This window comes from Coregonus lavaretus, assembly GCF_964263955.1.
Source record: "Coregonus lavaretus genome assembly, chromosome: 29".
Taxonomy (NCBI): domain Eukaryota; kingdom Metazoa; phylum Chordata; class Actinopteri; order Salmoniformes; family Salmonidae; genus Coregonus; species Coregonus lavaretus.
In genome coordinates this window covers 36,599,611-36,618,435 of record NC_140016.1, presented here as the reverse complement: position 1 = coordinate 36,618,435, position 18,825 = coordinate 36,599,611, and the positions used below count along the sequence as shown (strand labels likewise).

Below are 18,825 nucleotides of genomic sequence, written 5' to 3'. Positions count from 1 at the left end.
ACATCCTATTAAGGAAAACAAGAGCAGAGAGAAAGAATTCGGCAGACAGAGTGGGAGGGTCGTCACACTTTGCTAAAGCAGCTTTAATCCCCTTCAGATTCATTGTTGAGGTTGTGTGTGACTGTCTGTGTGTGTACCCCTACTAACCTACCTCTCTCTCTGTGTGTCTCTCCTCCCAGCCTGCAGTGAGCAGGACTCTGAGCCCGGAGCCCGTCTGACCTGCAGGATTCTGCTGCACCTCTTCAAGACCCCCCAGCGCAACCCCTGCCCCCAGGATGGAGCCAAGTCAGGTACACACAAAGCTAACCCCCCTCCTGCACCAAGAACAGTCCCCTCTACATCCCCAACAAACTAATTCCAAGTTTGATCCCACATCGGATAAAATGTTAATTAATTAATATATGTTTTGATTTAATGGAAATGTTAATGCTTTGATTTTATATTTTGCAGATAAATCTTCTGTTGGGATCCGGTCGTCGTGTGATCGCCACCTTCTGGCTGCCTCGCAGAACAGCATAGTGGTCGGAGCTGTCTTTGCTGTCCTAAAGGCTGTCTTTATGCTGGGTAATACTCTCAGTATTATGCTATTATTTTGTCCTTAAAGTTGCATATGAGTCCAATTTGACAATTGAATGTGAATAGATTTATGTAATTATAGTTATTAAAGTGGAACTGACAGCGTTTTAGCAACATTAAATCTTATTCAAATCTGTTCATATACATACCCAGGATATTTTTTTACACTTTCTGACAAGCGAGTACATCGATATCGTCATTTTCACGTTTTCATAAATTCATAGAATGTTTCGTAATGTTAAGGCATTTGTGAAAATTCTATAGCAATATAGAGTGGGAAGGTGGCCATGCATTTGGACAATTAATAGACACTGCAGTAAATAAAACCTAAGAAAAGCATCTGTCTTGTCCAGGACCGGAGTCTACGCAGACCAGTGCGCCATAGCCAATCAGAGCGACAATAGGCCTATATGCAAATAAGCCATTTGCCACAAGGGCCTGCCATCATTCACTGTGACCTGGACTGTGTGGTTACAGGCAGTAGCAACAGCACGACTTTAGATCATTAGAACGCATTCGCCAAAAGCCACAAAATACACCTGAATGGATTCCTGCAAATATGTAAATACCACAGGTGTCCTCTTACATTTGGGAATTTCACAGTCCTATTGATCAAACAACCATGAAAAGGTAGGCTCTCTCCCTCAGTTGCCTATGCACATCAACAAAGATCAACAACTAATGCTAGCCAGCGCGAGATGAGCTAAAACCTAACGAGGGAATATTAGATAAACCCATTTTTCAGCTAGTTGGCCGTCAAAATGGTACTGATAAACATTTTTACATTTACATTTTAGTCATTTAGCAGACGCTCTTATCCAGAGCGACTTAGTTAGTGAATACATTTTTTTTTTATACTGGCCATGCTCTATCAACTGAGCTACATCCCTGCCGGCCATTCCCTCCCCTACCCTGGACGACGCTGGACCAATTGTGCGCCGCCCATGAGTCTCCCGGTCGCGGCCGGCGGCGACACAGCCTGGATGTCGATGGGGAATAGTAGCCTGCTCGTCCTTCTGCAGCTTGCCTGGCAATGCATGCTTGTCCCAATGCACGTTTTGACAACTGAATGGGAACTTGCCTGCCTGCCAGCCCATTTGATCGATGCCAAAAACATTTGATAGACTAAGAGATATTCTAACTGTCGATAAGTCGTTTAAGTTCAGCATGGCTAGCTAGCAAAGCGATTCACATGTCTTGCTAGCTAACCATCTCTAGCTGTACCGAAAAATTATATGAAGGGGAAAAAGTCAGTCACTCAACCCACTCCTCCAATGACATGACATCCTCCCAGCAGCTAGCTAGTTATATAGATAACGTTAGGTTCCGTGTTTTTAGCTTGCTAAATAAATAGCTAGCTACATAAATAGATACGCTAACCCAGGGGTGTCAAACTCAATCAGCTCACAGGCCATATTGAAAAAACTACAAATTCACGGGCCAGACATAGCCTATTTGTTTTTACAAATAAAAGTGCAACTGCGACCCAAACTGGCCGTTGTTTCATTAGAAAAAGTCTGCCCCTTTTATAATGTCCACTTATGTACGTAGGCTGCTATACAGTGCATTCGTAAAGTATTCAGACCCGTTTTACTTTTTCCACATTTTGTTACGTTACAGACTTATTCTAAAATTGATTGAATTATTCCTTTTCTCATCAATCTGCACACAATACCCCATAATGACAAAGCAAAAAACAGGTTTTTAGAAATTGTTGCAAATGTATAAAAAACAGATACCTTATTTACATAAGTATTCAGACCCTTTGCTATGAAACTTGAAATTGAGCTCAGGTGCATCCTGTTTCCATTGATCATCCTTGAGATGTTTCTACAACTTGATTGGAGTCCACCTGTGGTAAATTCAATTGATTGGACATGATTTGGAAAGGCACACACCTGTCTATATACAGCTCTGGAAAACATTAAGAGACCACTGCAAAAATATAAGTTTCTCTGGTTTTACTATTTATAGGTATGTGTTTGGGTGAAATTAACATTTTTGTTTTATTCTATAAACTACTGACAACATTTCTCCCAAATTCCAAATAAAAATATTGTCATTTAGAGCATTTATTTGCAGAAAATGACAACTGGTCAAAATAACAAAAAATATGCAGTGTTGTCAGACCTCGAATAATGCAAAGAAAATAAGTTCATGTTCATTTTTAAACAACACAATACTAATGTTTTAACTTAGGAAGAGTTCAGAAATCAATATTTGGTGGAATAACCCTGATTTTCAATCACAGCTTTCATGCGTCTTGGTAGGCTCTCCACCAGTCTTTCACATTGATGTTTGTTGACTTTATGCCACTCCTGTCGCAAAAATTCAAGCAGCTCGGCTTTGTTTGATGGCTTGTGACTCTCCATCTTCCTCTTGATCACATTCAATAAGTTTTTAATGGGGTTCAGGTATGGAGATTGGGCTGGCCATGACAGGGTATTGATCTGGTGGTCCTCCATCCACACCTTGATTGACCTGGCTGTGTGTCCTGCTGGAAAAACCAATCCTCAGAGTTGGGGAACAATTTCAGAGCAAAAGGAAGCAAGTTTTCTTCCAGGACAACCTTGTACGTGGCTTGATTCATGCGTCCTTCACAAAGACAAATCTGCCCGATTCCAGCCTTGCTGAAGCACCCCCAGATCATCACCGATCCTCCACCAAATTTCACAGTGGGTGCGAGACACTGTGGCTTGTAGGCCTCTCCAGGACTCTGTCTAACCATTAGACGACCAGGTGTTGGGCAAAGCTGAAAATTGGACTCATCAGAGAAGATGACCTTACTCCAGTCCTCTACGGTCCAATCCTTATGGTATTTTGCAAACCTCAGCCTGGATCTTCTTTGCTTCTCATTGATGAAGGGCTTTTTTCTAGCTTTGCACGACTTCAGCCCTGCCCCTAGGAGCCTGTTTCGAACCGTCCTCACCTTGCACTTCACCCCAGCTGCCGTTTGCCATTCTTTTTGTAGGTCACTTGATGTCATCCTATGGTTGTTGAGTGACATTCGAATGAGTTGGCGGTCATCCCGGTTAGTAAAGAGTCATTTTCCCCCTATGCCGGTCTGTAGCTTTGTTGTCCCCAATGTCTGCTGCTTGACCTTGTTCTTATGAACCGCCGTCTTTTGAAATTTTAAGGATGGAAGCAACTTGACGCTCACTGTATCCCTCTGCCAGTAAAGCCACAATTGAACCCTTCTTTTCCTCACATTCAGATGATCACCTAATCAGTACCTAATTCAGTAGAATGAGGTGTGCCTGTGTTGGAATTCAACAGACACTGGAATGGAATGGCTGTCATACATGTAGAGATGCTGATTTAAGAAAAATTTGCAGTGGTCTCTTAATTTTTTTCCAGAGCTGTAAGGTCCCACAGTTGACAGTGCATGTCTGAGGAAAAACCAATCCATGAGGTCGAAAGAATTGTCTGAGAAAGCTCAGAGACAGGATTTTGTTGAGGCACAGATCTGGGGAAGGGTACCAAAAAATGTCTTCAGCATTGAAGGTCCCCAAGAACACAGTGGCCTCATCATTCTTAAATGGAAGAAGTTTGGAACCACCAAGACTCTTCCTAAAGCTGGCCGCCCGGCCAAACTGAGCACTCGGGGGAGAAGGGCGTTGGTCAGGGAGGTGACAAAGAACCCGATGGTCACTGACAGAGCTCAAGAGATCCTCTGTGAAGATGGGAGAACCTTCCAGAAGGAAAACCATCTCTGCAGCACTCCACCAATCAGGAATTTATGGTAGAGTGACCAGACGGAAGCCACTCCTCAGTAAAAGGCACATGAAAGCCCGCTTGGAGTTTGCCAAAAGGCACCTAAAAGACTCTCAGATCATGAGAAACAAGATTCTCTGGTCTGATGAAACCAAGATTGAACTCGTTGGCCTGAATGCCAAGCGTCACGTCTGAATGAAACCTGGCACCATCCCTACGGTGAAGCATGGTGGTGGCAGCATCATGCTGTGGGGATGTTTTTCAGCGGCAGGGACTGGGAGACTAGTCAGGATCGAGGGGAAAGATGAATGGCGCAAAGTACAGAGATCCTTGCTGAAACTTGCTCCATAGCAGGACCTCAGACTGGGGCAAAGGTTCACCTTCCAACAGGATAACGACCCTAAGCACACAGCCAAGACAACTCAGGAGTGGCTTCGGAACAAGTCTCTGAATGTCCTTGAGTGGCCCAGCCAGAGCCCGGACTTGAACCCGATCTAACATCTCTGGAGAGACCTGAAAATAGTTGTGCAGCGACGCTCCCCATCCAACCTGACAGAGCTTAAGAGGATCTGCAGAGAAGAATGGGAGAAACTCCCCAAATACAGGTGTGCCAAGCTTGTAGCGTCATACCCAAGAAGACGCAAGGCTGTAATCGCTGCCAAAGGTGCTTTCGCAAAGTACTGAGTAAAGGGTCTGAATACTTATGTAAATTTGATGTTTCAGTTTTGTAATTTGCAACAAATAAATGACTGTTTTTGCTTTGTCATGATGGGGTATTGTGTGTACATTGAGAAAAACAAACAATTTAATAAATTTTAGAATATGGCTAACGTAACAAAATGTGGAAAAATTCAAGGGGTCTGAGTACTTTCCCAGTGCACTGTATATAGCATTTTAACATATTAAAACAAAAGAAGAGATCAATATTTGTCCAGCCTTTGCGGCTATGCTTGCAGATGTGCATAACATTCATCAAAAAGTATTTAATAACTACAAATAACAAAAACGTAGCTGTAGGTTAAGGTTTAAACTTAAAACATGTTTTTATTTGTTTTGCACTGCATGGATCACCAGTGCGGTTGAATGCAGCATTGCTGTATGTATGGTGGACTCAAAATGTATTATAGATGAGTAGCCAGGCTAGGCTATTGCTCAAATGTTGCTGTAATAGGCCTGTACTTGTTGCTGTAATTCTCCTTTGCATGGTGTTTTGTTTTGGGGTTTTTCATTGTCAAGCTTTAAAAACCAAAGTCAGACTGCAACATTTTAGTAGCCTAGCTAGGACTGTGGCATGTGTCTGTATATTTTCCCTCCGCTGCGCGCTGTAAACGGGACACACAAAAGAGGCGCAATTGAAGTTGATTTCACCGACGCGATCACATCAGGCTGTAATTTCATAAAGTAGATGACTCAACTGTTGTCTCATTTATACTCGCTTGTGTGTCCTATTCGGCCCGTGGGCCTTGTGTTTGACACGTGTGCTAGCCTATTAGCCACGTTATGACTGACTTGTGATCATTGCATTGCTAGTTTGATTGTATTGACATTCCTAGCCTTAGTTACAGTCATCTGTTTTTGTTCAAGATATTGAGACATTGAAATTGAAACAGTGCATCCCGAATGGGTGGAGGCAGCAAACAATGTACCAGACCAGCTGTGATTTACAACCTGATAGCAATATTTTTTGGACTACCAAGAAATGTATTGGTGAATGTATTAATCATGCAGTGAACTGCCTCCATCTATTCTGCCAACAATGTCTTACTGTACTTCATGGAATTTTGAGTCAAATAGAACATATTTAAAAAAAACTAATATACATTGGTTTTGAAGCATAAACTGGGATTTTTATATATTTTACTGATAATATGATTGCCTGTTTCATATTTAAAATGCTGTCAGTTCCACTTTAAATGTGTCTATCTGTTACAACTGGTCACCAGTAAGACCACAGAAACCTGAAGTTATACATTTTTCTCTCCATCTCTCTCCAGGCGATGCAGAACTGAAGGGCTCGGGATTCTCTGACCCCGCCGGCCTCGACGACATCGCCGACGACGACATGGGTTCCAAGAAGTCGGGCGGCCACACAGTCTCCATAGAAACGGCCAGCCTAGACATGTACGCCAAGTATGTGCTGAAGAGCATCTGCCAACAGGTGAGAATATGTGGAAGGAGACCGTTCACACCAGGGTCAAATGTTTTGAACTTTTATATTTTCTCTCTTCCGTTTCACTCCCACACCAGAAGCTACATATTTCCAAATGCAGTACTTTCCAGGTGTGGAGTCAATTTAATTTGTTTCATTTTATTTCAGTCAATCCAGGAAGTAAACTGAAATTACAATTTTCCTCATTGAAAACCAACTGGAATTTCAGTTCATGCAAATAGGCTGACACGTTACGCTAAATTCCCCTGACGTGAATATAGCAACCTTGCTTCACAAAATTCCCCTGACATTTTGTATTTTATTAGGATCCCCATTAGCTGTTGCAAAAGCAGCAGCTACTCTTCCTGGGGTCCACCCAAAACATGAAACATGCCATAATACAGAACAATAATAGACAAGAACAGCTCAAGGACAGAACTACATAAAAAAATTAAATTAAGCACACGTAGCCTACATATCAATACATACACACAAACTATCTAGGTCAAATAGGGGAAAGGCGTTGTGCTGTGAGGGGTTGTTTTATCTGTTTTTTGAAAGCACGTTTGCTGTTCATTTGAGCAATATGAGATGGAACGGAGTTCCATGCAATAATGGCTCTATATAATACTGTATGCTTTCTTGAATTTGTTCTGGATTTGGGTACTGTGAAAAGACCCCTGGTGGCATGTCTGGTGGGGTAAGTGTGTGTGTCAGAGCTGTGTGTAAGTTGACTATGCAAACAATTTGGGATTTTCAACACATTGTTTCTTATAAAAAGAAGAAGTGATTCAGTCAGTCTCTCCTCAACTCTTAGCCAAGAGAGACTGGCATGCATAGTATTTATATCAGCCCTCTGATTACAATGAAGAGCAAGATGTTCCGCTCTGTTCTGGGCCAGCTGCAGCTTAACTAGGTATTTTCTTGCAGCACTCGACCACTAGACAATAATCAAAATAAGACTAAACTAGAGTCTGTAGGACTTGCTTTTTGGAGTGTGATGTCAAAAAAGCAGAGCATCTCTTTATTACAGACAGACCTCTCCAAATCTTTACAACCATTGAATCTATATGTTTTGACCATGACAGTTTACAATCTAAGGTAACACCAAGTAATTTAGTCTCCTCAACTTGTTCAACAGCCACACCATTCATTACCACATTCAGCTAAGGTCTAGAACTTAGTGAATGATTTATACCAAATACAATGCTCTTAGTTTTAAAGATGTTCAGGACCAGTTGATTACTGGCCACACATTCCAAAACAGACTGCAACTCTTTGTTAAGGGTTTCATTGACTTCATTAGCTGTGGTTGCTGATGCATATATGGTTGAATCATCAGCATACATGGACACACATGCTTTGTTTGTGCCAGTGGAAGGTCATTGGTAAAAATAGAAAAGAGTAGAGGACCTAGAGAGCTGCCCTGCGTTACACCACACTTTACACGTTTGCCATTTAGAGAAGCTTCCATTTAAAGAAAACCCTTGGAGTTCTATTAGATGGATAGCTCTGAATCCACAATATGGCAGTGGTTGAAAAGCCATAACACACGTTTTTTCAACAACAGATTATGGTCAATAATATCAAAGGCTGCACTGAAATCTAACAGTACAGCTCCCACAATCTTCTTATTATCAATTTATTTCAACCAATCATCAGTCATTTGTGTCAGTGCAGTACATGTTGAGTGCCCTTCTCTATAAGCATGCTTAAAGTCTGTTGTTAATTTGTTAACAGATAAATAGCATTGGATTTGGTCAAACATAATTGTTTCCAACAGTTTGCTAAGAGCTGGCAACAAGCTTATAGGTCTGCTGTTAGAACGAGTAAAGGCCGCTTTACCACTCTCGGGTAGCGGAATTACTTTGGCTTCCCTCCAGGCCTGAGGACAAAGACGTTCCTCTAGGCTCAGATTAAAGATATGACAGATAGGAGTGGCTATAGAGTCAGCTACCATATTCAGTAGCTTTCCATCTAAGTTGTCAATGCCAGGAGGTTTGTCATTATTGATCGATAACAATAATTTTCACCTCTCCCACACTAACTTGACAAAATTCAAACTTGCAATGCTTTTCTTTCATTATTTGTGTTTTTATGCATGAATACGATGGCTCACTGTTCATTGTTGTCATTTCCTGCCTATGTTTGCCCACTTTGCCAATGAAGTAATCATTAAAATAATTGGCAACATCAAATGGTTTTGTGATGAATAAGCCATCTGATTCAATGAAAGATGGAGTTGAATTTGTCTTTCTGCCCATAATTTCATTTAAAGGACTCAAGTTTTCTTCCATCATTCTTTATATCATTGATCTTGGCTTCATAATACAGTTTCTTTTTTGTTGTTGAGTTTAGTCACATAATTTCTCAATTTGCAGTAAGTCAGCCAGTCAGATGTGCAGCCAGACTTATTAGCCACTCCTTTTGCCCAATCTCTTTCAACCAAACAGTGTTTCAATTCCTCATCAATCCATGGAGCCTTAACAGTTCTAACAGTCAGTTTCTTAACAGGTGCATGTTTATCAATAATTGAAAGAATCAATTTCATAAATTCATCAAGTGCAGAGTCTGGATGCTCCTTATTAATCACAGCAGACCAACAAATATTTTTAACATCATCCACATAAGACTCACAGCAAAATCTTTTGTAGGATCTCTTATACACTATTTTAGGCCCAGCTTTTGGAACTTTGGCTTTCCTGGATATAGCCACTATATTGTGATCACTGCATCTAATGGGTACGGATATAGCTTTACAACAAAGTTCTTCAGTATTAGTAAAAATGTGATCGATACATGTGGATGATCTTGTTCCTGTAGTGTTTGTAAACACCCTGGTAGGTTGATTAATAACCTGAACCAGGTTACAGGCACTGGTTACAGTTAGAAGCTTCCTCTTGAGCGGACAGCTTGATGAAAACCAGTCAATATTCAGGTCCCCAAGAAAGTAGACCTCTCTGTTTACATCACATACACTATCAAGCATTTCACACACATTATTTAGATACTGACTGTTAGCACTTGGTGGCCTATTGCATCACCCCAAAAGAAAAGGCTTTAGATGTGCCAAGTGAACCTGCAACCGCAACACTTCAATAACATTTGACATAAAATATTCTCTAAGCATTACAGGGATATGGCTCTGAATAAATATATATTGAAGTTTTGACACACCTACTTATTCAAGGGTTTTTCTTTATTTTTACTATTTTCTACATTGTAGAATAATAGTGAGGACATCAAAACTATGAAATAACACATACGGAATCATGTAGTAAACAAAAAAGTGTTAAACAAATCAAAATATATTTTAGATTTTTGATTCTTCAAAGTAGCCGCTCTTTGCCTTGACAGCTTTGCACACTCTTGGCATTCTGTCAACCAGCTTCACCTGGAATGCTTTTCCAACAGTCTTGAAGGAGTTCCCACATATGCTGAGCACTTGTTGGCTGCGTTTCCTTCAATCTCCAACTCATGTCAAACCATCTCAATTGGGTTGAGGTCGGGTGATTGTGGAAGCCAGGTCGTCTGATGCAGCACTCCATCACTCTCCTTCTTGATCAAATAGCCCTTACACAGCCTGGAGGTGTGTTGGGTCATTGTCCTGTTGAAAAACAAATGATAGTCCCACTAAGCCCAAACCAGATGGGATGGCGTATAGCTGCAGAATGCTGTGGTAGCCATGCTGGTTAAGTGTGCCTTGAATTCTAAATAAATCACAGACAGTGTCACCAGCAAAGCACCTCCACAACATCACACATCCTCCTCCATGCTTCACGGTGGGAACCACACATGCAGAGATCATCCGTTCACCTACTCTGCGTCTCACAAAGACACGGTGGTTGGAACCAAAAATCTCAAATTTGGACTCATCAGAGCAAAGGACAGATTTCCACTGGTCTAATGTCCATTGCTCGTGTTTCTTGGCCCAAGCAAGTCTCTTCTTCTTATGTGTCCTTTAGTAGTGGTTTCTTTGCAGCAATTTGACCATGAAGGCCTGATTCACGCAATCTCTTCTGAACAGTTGATGTTGAGATGTGTCTGTTACTTGAGCATTTATTTATTTTAGGTTACTACATGATTCCATATGTGTTATTTCATAGTTTTGATGTCTTCACTATTATTCTACAGTGTAGAAAATAGTAAAAATAAAGAAAAACCCTTGAATGAGTAGCTGTGTCCAGACTTTTGACTGGTACTGTGTGTGTATATATGGGCCTGCCGGTGTAACTGCTTGCTGTACACTGTACTGCATGATTGTAACGGGTTTACTAATGCGTTAGTTCTAGTAGCTATGTTGACTATGACGTCAGCTAATATGGTGACAACGATGTAGGCTGTGTGTAGTGGTTATGGTATGGGTGGCTACTTTGAAGAATCTCAAATATACAATACAGTAAAAAATAAAGAAAAACCCTGGAATGAGTAGGTGTCCAAACTTTTGACTGGTACTGTGTGTGTGTGTGTGTGTGTGTGTGTGTGTGTGTGTGTGTGTGTGTGTATATATGTATACAGTGGGGGAAAAAAGTATTTAGTCAGCCACCAATTGTGCAAGTTCTCCCACTTAAAAAGATGAGAGAGGCCTGTAATTTTCATCATAGGTACACGTCAACTATGACAGACAAAATGAGAATTTTTTTTCCAGAAAATCACTTTGTAGGATTTTTAATGAATTTATTTGCAAATTATGGTGGAAAATAAGTATTTGGTCAATAACAAAAGTTTCTCAATACTTTGTTATATACCCTTTGTTGGCAATGACAGTCTTCACAAGGTTTTCACACACTGTTGCTGGTATTTTGGCCCATTCCTCCATGCAGATCTCCTCTAGAGCAGTGATGTTTTGGGGCTGTTGCTGGGCAACACGGACTTTCAACTCCCTCCAAAGATTTTCTATGGGGTTGAGATCTGGAGACTAGCTAGGCCACTCCAGGACCTTGAAATGCTTCTTATAAAGCCACTCCTTCGTTGCCCGGGCGGTGTGTTTGGGATCATTGTCATGCTGAAAGACCCAGCCACGTTTCATCTTCAATGCCCTTGCTGATGGAATCTCACGATACATGGCCCCATTCATTCTTTCCTTTACACGGATCAGTCGTCCTGGTCCCTTTGCAGAAAAACAGCCCCAAAGCATGATGTTTCCACCCCCATGCTTCACAGTAGGTATGGTGTTCTTTGGATGCAAAGTTATATTTTGGTTTCATCTGACCATATGACATTCTCCCAATCCTCTTCTGGATCATCCAAATGCACTCTAGCAAACTTCAGACGGGCCTGGACATGTACTGGCTTAAGCAGGGGGACACGTCTGGCACTGCAGGATTTGAGTCCCTGGCGGCGTAGTGTGTTACTGATGGTAGGCTTTGTTACTTTGGTCCCAGCTCTCTGCAGGTCATTCACTAGGTCCCCCCGTGTGGTTCTGGGATTTTTGCTCACCGTTCTTGTGATCATTTTGACCCCACGGGGTGAGATCTTGCGTGGAGCCCCAGATCGAGGGAGATTATCAGTGGTCTTGTATGTCTTCCATTTCCTAATAATTGCTCCCACAGTTGATTTCTTCAAACCAAGCTGCTTACCTATTTCAGATTCAGTCTTCCCAGCCTGGTGCAGTTCTACAATTTTGTTTCTGGTGTCCTTTGACAGCTCTTTGGTCTTGGCCATAGTGGAGTTTGGAGTGTGACTGTTTGAGGTTGTGGACAGGTGTCTTTTATACTGATAACAAGTTCAAACAGGTGCCATTAATACAGGTAATGAGTGGAGGACAGAGGAGCCTCTTAAAGAAGAAGTTACAGGTCTGTGAGAGCCAGAAATCTTGCTTGTTTGTAGGTGACCAAATACTTATTTTCTACCATAATTTGCAAATAAATTCATAAAAAATCCTACAATGTGATTTTCTGGAGAAAAAAAATCTCAATTTGTCTGTCATAGTTGACGTGTACCTATGATGAAAATTACAGGCCTCTCTCATCTTTTTAAGTGGGAGAACTTGCACAATTGGTGGCTGACTAAATACTTTTTTCCCCCACTGTATGTGTGTGTGTGTATGTATGTATGTATGTATGTATGTATGTATGTATGTATGTATGTATGTACTTAGAGGAGGATGGAAACTAGCTGTCCTCCGGCTACACCATGGCGCTACCCCAGAGAGTGCTGTTGAGGCTACTGTAGACCTTCATTGCAAAACAGTGTGTTTGAATTAATTATTTGGTGACGTGTATAGTTTTATCTAAAAAGGATAACTTTTTTTAAATGTTTCACTATTTACATTTTTCTGAAATTCATTGAGGAGGATGGTCCTCTACTTCTTCGTCTGAGGCGCCTCCTCTGCCTGATACTCTCATGAGTCAAGGTTGACCCACCCCTTAGTCCACTCCTTTCCTCCACAACACCAACAATTACAAACTTGAGTGATACCCTCTACTTGTGTGTTCCACAGAGAAGTATATTGTTTAATGGTAGTTGCCGAGTTTTAACAGGCAGTCTTTGTAAATCAAAATGTGCTCTTAACATAAAATAAAAGTGAGTGTGCCCAGCTTTCGTCAACAGATTGTGTATAATGGTAAATAAAATGATTTGAAATTCCAGTAAAGTAGTGAATAAAAAAATCCTCATAGGAAACAATATGGAGTTTTCTAATTATGAGTTTCATTTTGATTCACTTTCTACATTGACTGAATTGAAAACGGAATGGGCCTAAACCCTGTTCAGTGTATATACCCCTTGGTGATCTCTCTCTCTCATCACACATCTCTCCCTCGATCCTCCTCCATCAGGAGTGGGTGGGCGAGCGCTGTCTTAAGTCCCTGTCGGAGGACAGCAGTGCCCTGCAGGACCCGGTGCTGGTCAACATCCAGGCCCAGCGGCTGCTGCAGCTCATCTGCTACCCCCACCGCCAGCTGGACAGTGAGGAGGGGGACAACCCCCAGAGGCAGCGCATCAAACGCATCCTCCAGGTCAGCCCACACAAGCCCCCAGCACTGACAACAGGGCCGCGTTGTGGAATATTCAGATGAACAAAATATTATGTAGAACAAACATGCCTTTCTATAATGTAGAATAAGGAATCACGCCCTGACAACGGACAGCACTTCTCATGAGCAGAGTATACTTTTTTTCACTTTTCCCTCAAGGGCAGCAGATGTATGACCTAAAACCTTTTTCTGGAAATTGCTTTCAAATGGTTTCTTTGAAGCCATCGAGGCCAGTTGTAAGTGAATCAGTGTTAGCCCTAGATGATCTTTGGGGATGGCAGAGCGAGCACAGCAGACGGCACATCCATTAGAAATGGGGGGTTGTGGGTGCTAGAATTAATCAGTTGGTGAACTTTCTCTGAACCCCTGCCATAGCTCAGCGGACCACATTAGGGTATATGAGTGTTCTGAGTTTTCTGAATGGCATTACTGCCATCTGCTGACTAAAGCAGAGCTACAGGGAGCGTGGTAAACTATGATGCTAAGTCTCTCTGTGACAACTGCTTGGGGATTGTTGTGATATATACAACTGTCTAAAAGTTGTGTCCCATCCTCCCGGCTCTAGAACATGGACCAGTGGACCATGAGACAGTCGTCCCTGGAGCTGCAGCTCATGATCAAGCAGAGTACTAACAACGTAAGTAACCAGACTCCAGTGTCCTGTAAGGCCCTCAAAACACTGACAACACTGCCATCTAGTCAAAATTAAGCATGATATGACCTTTACATTTTAGTCATTTAGTTAACGCTCTTATCCAGAGCGACTTACAAGAGCAATTAGGGTTAAGTGCTTGCTCAAGTGCACATCAACAGATTTTTCGAACCAGCGACCTTTCGGTTACTGGCCCAACGCTCTTAACTGCTAGGCGGTCTGCCGCCCAATGATATTGCTCAAAATATAGATTTTGAATACAATTCATCTGTAAAGTTCACAAGTGTGCCTCTGGTTCAATTGAGTGCATAGCGATATAGAATGAAAGTGGCTTGTGTCAAAACCCTTCATAACTGTAGAATGTGCTAGTAATGGCAGCCATCTTGGTCAGGGATAGATTCCCTGTCATTGAGTGTAAGTGGATGAACTCGTCTTCCTTGTCTCCCTGCAGGAGCTGTACTCCCTATTGGAGAACATCGCCAAGGTCACCATAGAGGTGTTCCAGAAGTCAGCGGAGATGAACTCCAGCAACCCCTCAGGAAACGGCTCGGCCGGCGCGGGAGGCTCCGCCTCCAACAGCAACAACACTAGCAAGACGAAACCAGTGTTGAGGTGTGTGTGACCTTTATAAATTCTCCCTCCCATTTTAAAAATATGTAGGAATATTGAGTTCACTGAGAAATCACATGGTAAAATGGTTATTTGCTATATAATTATTTGATTATAGCTTTTCTGTGAGATACATTGAAACGAGCATTTCTTTTAATATTTGTTTTTTTATCATAGGTACTAGCAATTGTCAAATTTCAACCAGATAATATCAGTTTTCACATAATCTCTTTTGGTAAAACCATTTGAGTTAGCTAAAGCAGTGTTTCCCAACTCAGGTCCTCGAGTAACCCCAACAGCACACCTTTTTGTTGTAGCCCTGGACAAAAACACCTGATTCAACTTATTTGACAAGTAGAATCAGGTGTGCTTGTCCGGGGCCACAACAAAAATATGTATTGTTGGGGATACTCGAGGATCATCAAACATGCTTTCTCATTGTTGTTGATATCTAACCTTAGTGTAACATCTCATTATTTTTGTTTGTGTACCTCCCCAGTTCGTCAGAGCGGTCAGGTGTGTGGCTGGTGGCGCCACTGATAGCCAAGCTGCCCACCTCAGTCCAGGGCCACGTCCTGAAGGCGGCAGGGGAGGAGCTGGAGAAGGGCCAGCATCTGGGATCCTCCTCACGCAAGGAGAGGGACCGGCAGAAACAGAAAAGGTCAGACAACTCACCCCTGAGGAACCCCTTTTTTGTAATGGTCCCAACAGATATACAGTATAGATCAATAAACACACAGCTCAGGACTGGCCCCCTCTTTCAGAAAAGTTTGTTTTAGTGGGTGTCAAAAACAGGGGCTTTATGAGGTGCTATTTTGGGTTATGTAAATAATGCTCATTTTATCAACATGGTTGTACTCTCATCCAGAAACATAATACTCTGCTCTATTATTATAATTTTTTTGCCCCAGCTTTCATATTTCCAAATTCATAGTGGATGTATTGCCTTTACACATTTGTCTGTTTCCAGCATGTCTCTGCTGAGCCAGCAGCCCTTCCTATCTCTGGTGCTGACCTGTCTAAAAGGCCAGGATGAACAGAGGGAGGGCCTCCTCACCTCCCTCTACAGCCAGGTGCAGCAGGTAAGACCCAACACAGCCTCTCCCCCATCTTCTTATCCCACCTCACCCCCTCTATTAGGCCCAAATCCCAACTTGAGATCTGTGTGCATAACGGTTTCATTGACATCAATTTACACAAAAGTCCAAGTGTGTGCATCTCAAGTGAGGATTCCGCCCTCCGTGTGCTCACTGTTGGCAAAATCTGCCATCTCATGCTGACTGATGCAATTGGCTGCATTTCCATCTTCCAGATTGTAACGAACTGGCGGGAGGACCAGTACCAGGACGACTGCAAGGCTAAGCAGATGATGCACGAGGCACTGAAGCTGCGGCTCAATCTGGTGAGGTTTCTTCGTCACCACTACGATCATCATCATTATCATAGTCATGTGATATCCCTGTCATGCCTGAAAGTGGTAAATTGTCCAATATCAGATAAGGCCAGACGGAATCTAAGGGGACAGAAAGTACCTCTGGAAACAAATCAAACCCAGTTAGTTACTGCTACAGAACACTGATGTTTTGTCCATTTAAAAGTACAAAGAGATGTAGAGGTCGAAAATGTATTAAGAAAAACGACATGCAAATTCTCTCTGGCCCTTGATAAGAGTGTCATGAATGTTTCTGAATTGCATACTAATGCCCTGTTAACATCATGATGTATTTCATTACGCCGTACGTCACCTTCATGGACGGAGAGCATAGGATAGGGTTTCACAACGCAAGATAAGATGGAATAGAGTCTCTCGTCAGAGATGGCATTTATTTTGGGAGATTGCAAAATATGACATTTTCATTCAAGACAGGAGAAGCATGCTGTTTCAGTTGATAATAAAACATGTCTTGTTAGTAATTTTTTCCTCAACTTGTTTCTATAACGTTTTAGCAAGTCAAGCTAGCTTGCACTGTAAAGCGTCAAGCTAGCTTGCACTGTAAAGCGTCAAGCTAGCTTGCACTGTAAAGCGTCAAGCTAGCTTGCACTGTAACAGCCAACGTAGTACTCACTTATAGGAATGGGTAATTGTTTACAAGTTGCTAGCTATCCCGTAAAGCCATCACCACATATTTTCATCTTCTGCGGTTTGGTAACTTCCCGTCCTTCGACGGACTCTGGCTGGACTGAAGACGACGCAAAGTTTGGAAAATTTAAAAGTATGCGGCATCCTTCTCACAAGCCTTCAATCGCAAGGGGGCGTTACGATTCCACTCCGTTGTGGACGTCCCCATTGAAATGCATGACATCTGGCGCAACGTAACGGAGTGCTTATGGGTAATGTGAACGAGGCTTAAGATGAAATTGGATGTCTTATCTTTGCTCTCCAGGTAGGTGGGATGTTTGACACGGTACAACGCAGCACACAGCAGACCACCGAGTGGGCTGTGCTACTCCTCGACATCATCAGCAGCGGTACAGTGGACATGCAGTCCAACAAGTAAGTCCCAACACACCTGCTCACACATTTTAAACTTCATCAGCTTTACTTCATGTGTTCATTTGTTGTTAAGATGGTAATGTCAAGATGTAAAGTATCTGTAAAGTACCTGACGTGTGTGTGATTTCTCTTCTCCCTCTGTCCGTCTCTCTCGCTCTCTTCCTTTTTTTCTCTCAGTGAGCTCTTCACTACGGTTCTGGACATGCTGAGTGTGCTGATTAACGGCACGCTGGCTGCTGACATGTCCAGCATCTCTCAGGGCAGCATGGAGGAGAACAAGAGGGCTTACATGAACCTGGTCAAGAAGCTTCGGGTAAGATCACACACATCACACTGGATGTACACTGAGTGTAGAAAACATTAGGTTCACCTGCTCTTTCCATGACAGACTGACCAAGTGAATCCATGTGAAAGCTATGATCCCTTATTGATGTCACTTGTTAAACCCACTTCAATCAGTGTAGATGAAGGGGAGGAGACAGGTTAAAGAAGGATGTTTAAACCTTGAGACATGGATTGTGTATGTGTGCCATTCAGAGGGTGAATGGGCAATACAAAATATTTAAGTGCTTTTGAACGGGGTATGGTAGTAAGTGCCAGGCGCATCGGTTTGAGTGTGTCAAGAACTGCAACGTTGCTGGGTTTTTCACGCTCAACAATGTGTATCAAGAATGGTCCACCAGCCAACTTGACACAACTGTGGGAAGCATTGGAGTCAACATGGGCTTTCGACACCTTGTAGAGTCCATGCCCCGACGAATTGAGGCTGTTCTGAGGGCAAAAGGGTATGCAACTCAATATTAGGAAGGTGTTCTTAATGTTTTGTACTCTCCGTGTATATGTGGAATATATAATAATATATGTCCTATGTAGCAGAGTATTCCGTTATTATTGTATTTTATTTATGTATTTAAGTCAATGGAGAGGAAGTTCAGGAAAAAAAAAAAAAATATATATAACTATTGTAAAATTGACTGTGTCCATAAAATGTGTATAGTATGTATAAGCTGGAAGTAGAGGCCTAAGCGTTGTTGTTCACTAGTTTACGCCAATTAGGGGAGGGGTGGTGGGGTTGGAAAGTAATAAAGGAAAATACAGTGCCTTGCAAAAATATTAATCCACTTGGCGTTTTTCCTATTTTGTTGCATTACAAGCTGTAATTTAAATGGATTTTTATTTGGATTTCATGTAATGGACATACACGAAATGGTCCAAATTGGTGAAGTGGAATGAAAAAAATTACTTGTTTCCAAAAAATTCTCAAAGATAAATAATGGAAAAGTGGTGCGTACATATGTATTCACTCCCTTTGCTATGAAGCCCCTAAATAAGATCTGGTGCAACCAATTACCTTCAGAAGTCACATAATTAGTTAGATTGCACACAGGTGGACTTTATTTAAGTGTCACATGATCTCAGTATTATATACACCTGTTCTGAAAGGCCCCACAGTCTGCAACACCACTAGGCAAAGGGCACCACCAAGCAAGCGGCACCATGAAGACCAAGGAGCTCTCCAAACAGGTCAGGGACAAAGTTGTGGAGTAGTACAGATCAGGGTTGAGTTATAAAAAAATATCAGAAACTTTGAACATCCCACAGAGCACCATTAAATCCATTAATTTTTTTTAATGGAAAGAATATGGCACTACCA

At 42.0% G+C, this 18,825-nt stretch overlaps 1 protein-coding gene across 1 annotated transcript in view; it reads left to right on the top strand.

Moving 5' to 3' along the window:
• The window catches only part of LOC311104730 (mediator of RNA polymerase II transcription subunit 12-like), a 69,046-nt gene that overhangs the window by 35,054 nt on the left and 15,167 nt on the right, over positions 1–18,825 (top strand). Inside the window, exons 24-34 of the mRNA XM_084146624.1 lie at positions 180–290; positions 451–564; positions 6,285–6,448; positions 13,219–13,398; positions 13,982–14,053; positions 14,520–14,680; positions 15,177–15,338; positions 15,648–15,759; positions 15,990–16,079; positions 17,062–17,171; positions 17,349–17,484. Coding sequence (XP_084002750.1) covers positions 180–290; positions 451–564; positions 6,285–6,448; positions 13,219–13,398; positions 13,982–14,053; positions 14,520–14,680; positions 15,177–15,338; positions 15,648–15,759; positions 15,990–16,079; positions 17,062–17,171; positions 17,349–17,484 — 1,412 coding nt within the window. The remainder of the gene's footprint in view (positions 1–179; positions 291–450; positions 565–6,284; positions 6,449–13,218; positions 13,399–13,981; positions 14,054–14,519; positions 14,681–15,176; positions 15,339–15,647; positions 15,760–15,989; positions 16,080–17,061; positions 17,172–17,348; positions 17,485–18,825) is intronic.